Below are 2,845 nucleotides of genomic sequence, written 5' to 3'. Positions count from 1 at the left end.
CATACATACTTTGAAGGAAATATTTTGATTTTGACATGTTGCCTGGGAACCACTTAATTTAAATAATATGATAGACAGGAGAAGAGTAAGATGTTAACATAGCCTCAGATTAATTCCAAGTACAAAAAAAGAAAAAGGAAAAGGAAAAATAGAATTGGTGTCTTGACTGTGCAGTCTGAATGATGGCATCTCTGACAGGTTTTTATTCCATAATTTCACCATGTTATTTTTTCACTTTTTCTCTTAGCCCCACCAACTACATGGAAACAGAAAATGACACACAAATGTACAAAATCTTTCTTCTGGGAATTTCAGAGGACTCCAGCATACAACCCTTCCTCTTTGGACTATTCCTGTTTATGTACCTGGTCACTGTGCTTGGGAACTTGGTCATCATCCTGGTCACAGTCTCAGACCCCCACCTGCACACACCCATGTACTTCTTCCTCTCCAACCTGTCCCTTGCAGATATCGGCTTCACCTCTGCCAGCATCCCAAAGATGCTGGTGAACATTCAGATTCACAGCAAGGTCATCACTTATGAAGGCTGCATCACTCAGGTATTCTTCTTCACACTCTTTGGAGTGTTGGACAGCTTCCTTTTGACAGTGATGGCCTATGACCGCTTTGTGGCCATCTGTCACCCACTGCATTACGCAGTCATCATGAACCTCAGGGTCTGTTCATTGCTGGTGCTGGGTTCCTGGGTTACAGCTGCTTTGTATTCCTTGTTAGAAAGCTTAATGACATCAAGGTTGTCATTCTGCACTGACTTGAAAATTCCACATTTTTTATGTGAGTTTAATCAGTTGATTCTACTTGCATGTTCTGACACCTTTGCTAATGATGTAGTGATGTATTCTGCAGCTGTGCTTTTGGGTGGAGGTCCCTTTGTTGGTATTATTTTCTCTTATACTAAAATAATTTCTGCCATTCATGCAATCTCATCAGCTCATGGGAGGCATAATGCATTTTCCACCTGTACATCTCATCTCTCTGTTGTCTCCTTATTCTATTTTAGTATCCTGGGTGTTTATTTTAGTTCTTCCCTTAGCCAAAACTCACAGTCAACTGCAAGCGCTTCAGTGATGTACAGCATTGTCACACCCATGCTGAACCCCTTCATTTACAGTCTGAGGAATAAGGACATAAAGGGAGCTCTGAGAAAACTCTTCAGAGGGAGGCCATAAAAAGTTTCTTACAGGAAGTTCCTCTTTCATGTACTCTAAGCCTCAGAACTGCACACTGCTACTCTTAAAGATAAAAGTAAAGTAGATAGGGCTGGAGATTTAGCTCAGTGGTTCCACTACCTACCTTGCAAGCACAAGGACCCGAGTTTGATCCCTGGTACAACAAAAACACTTTGGTAAAAGTAAAGTAGAATTTGCTGTTGCAATTTATTCCCATTGAAAAGTCTGCTGTGATTCTGATGGGCTTTCCTTTGCATGTGCTTTGTTTCTTTTCTCTTACTGCTTGTAGTATTTTGTTCTTCTGTTGAGTTTCTGGGCTCTTGATTATTATATGTCTAGGTGTAGACTTTTTCTTTATCATGGCTAGTTGGTGTCCTATATGCCTCACTTTTCTATATGTCTAATTCTTCCCCTCTGTTTGCGAAGTTTTCTGTCATTAGTTCTTTGAACAGCTTTTTTAAGTCATTTGCATTTTCTCCTGGTACTTCATGGATTCCTATCAGTCTTATGTTATTCTTCTTTGCATCATCTAGAATTTGATGGATCATTTTCTCATGCTCCCTTACTGTTTTGAAGAGACCTCTATTTTACTGGTCACTGTCTGCTGTCCTAACTTCTATAGCTGAGATTCTATCTTTGCAACCTTTTAATCTCCTGCATACACTTTCAATAGAGTTTTTAATATCCTGGATATCTGTTTGAATCTGTTTAATGGATTCCATTTCTTTCCTATGTTGGGAGTTCATTGCTTCTATTTCTTTCTTATTCTGGGCCTGCATGATTTCTATTGTGTTCTTAACCTCATCTATTTTTTTTTCAGTTTCTGTCCTGAAGTCTCCAATCATGTCTTTCATTTTGCTCACCATCTCTATGGTCATTCGCCTGGAGCTGTGTTGGAGCCGATCACTGTTGTCCACTGGAAACAGCACAGCTCCAGAGGAGGCCCATAGTTCAGTCCAGACCACACAGCAGAGGTTGCTCTGAGTCCAAGCTGGAGCAATGATGCAAAATGCAAGTATGTGCATTTTATTATCATCTTGGGGAGTTTGTAACTGTACATAATACATCTTGCTTTAAAAAAAAATATTTTTCCATTCCCTCCTTCCCTCCTCTCATTCTCCTCTTCTTTGCACAAGTACTGAAAATCCTGGCCAAAATAACTAGATTCAAGAAAAATTGCAAGGAATTGCAACTAGAAAGTAAGATAAATTGTCATTGAAGAGGGATCTGGGGAAAGATGGAGAAAGGTAATAGAAAAGGAGAAGGAGGAATAAAAATGTTCAAGATGCAATAGGCATATGTACAAATTCCCCAAGATGAATTTAATGATGAAGTATTGCAAATATATACCAACAAAAAGTAAAAAAAAAACCTAAAGATCCTACAAAAAGTTGTAACTCAAAAAATTCAATAATGTTGCAGAGTGCAAAATCAATACAAAAGTCAGCAGTCTTACTAAACACTTATAGCAAAGGAAAAAATTTAAGGCATTAATTTAGTAGTTACAAAACTATGAAATATCTAAAATAAATTTGACAAAGGAAATGGAAATTCTGTATAGTGAAAGTTATAAAACACTAATGAAAGAAGTAAGATGGACACCAAATGAAAGAAAGTGAGAACGTATATAGGTTAAAATATCCATGCTTCCAAAA

The 2,845-nt window shown here is 38.0% G+C and overlaps 1 protein-coding gene across 1 annotated transcript; it reads left to right on the top strand.

The window, feature by feature from the left end:
* Positions 1-260: 260 nt before the first annotated feature.
* LOC104872534 (olfactory receptor 19-like) lies at positions 261-1,190 on the top strand. Its single transcript, XM_010638771.1, has one exon. It carries the CDS (start codon positions 261-263, stop codon positions 1,188-1,190), a length of 930 nt encoding a protein of 309 aa, XP_010637073.1.
* Positions 1,191-2,845: the final 1,655 nt, after the last annotated feature.

This window comes from Fukomys damarensis, unplaced genomic scaffold (genome assembly GCF_012274545.1).
Source record: "Fukomys damarensis isolate Sample0158 unplaced genomic scaffold, DMR_v1.0_HiC HiC_scaffold_37, whole genome shotgun sequence".
Classification (NCBI taxonomy): domain Eukaryota; kingdom Metazoa; phylum Chordata; class Mammalia; order Rodentia; family Bathyergidae; genus Fukomys; species Fukomys damarensis.
Note: the sequence above shows the minus strand (reverse complement) of the source record. Positions and strands in the feature narration are given on the sequence as shown.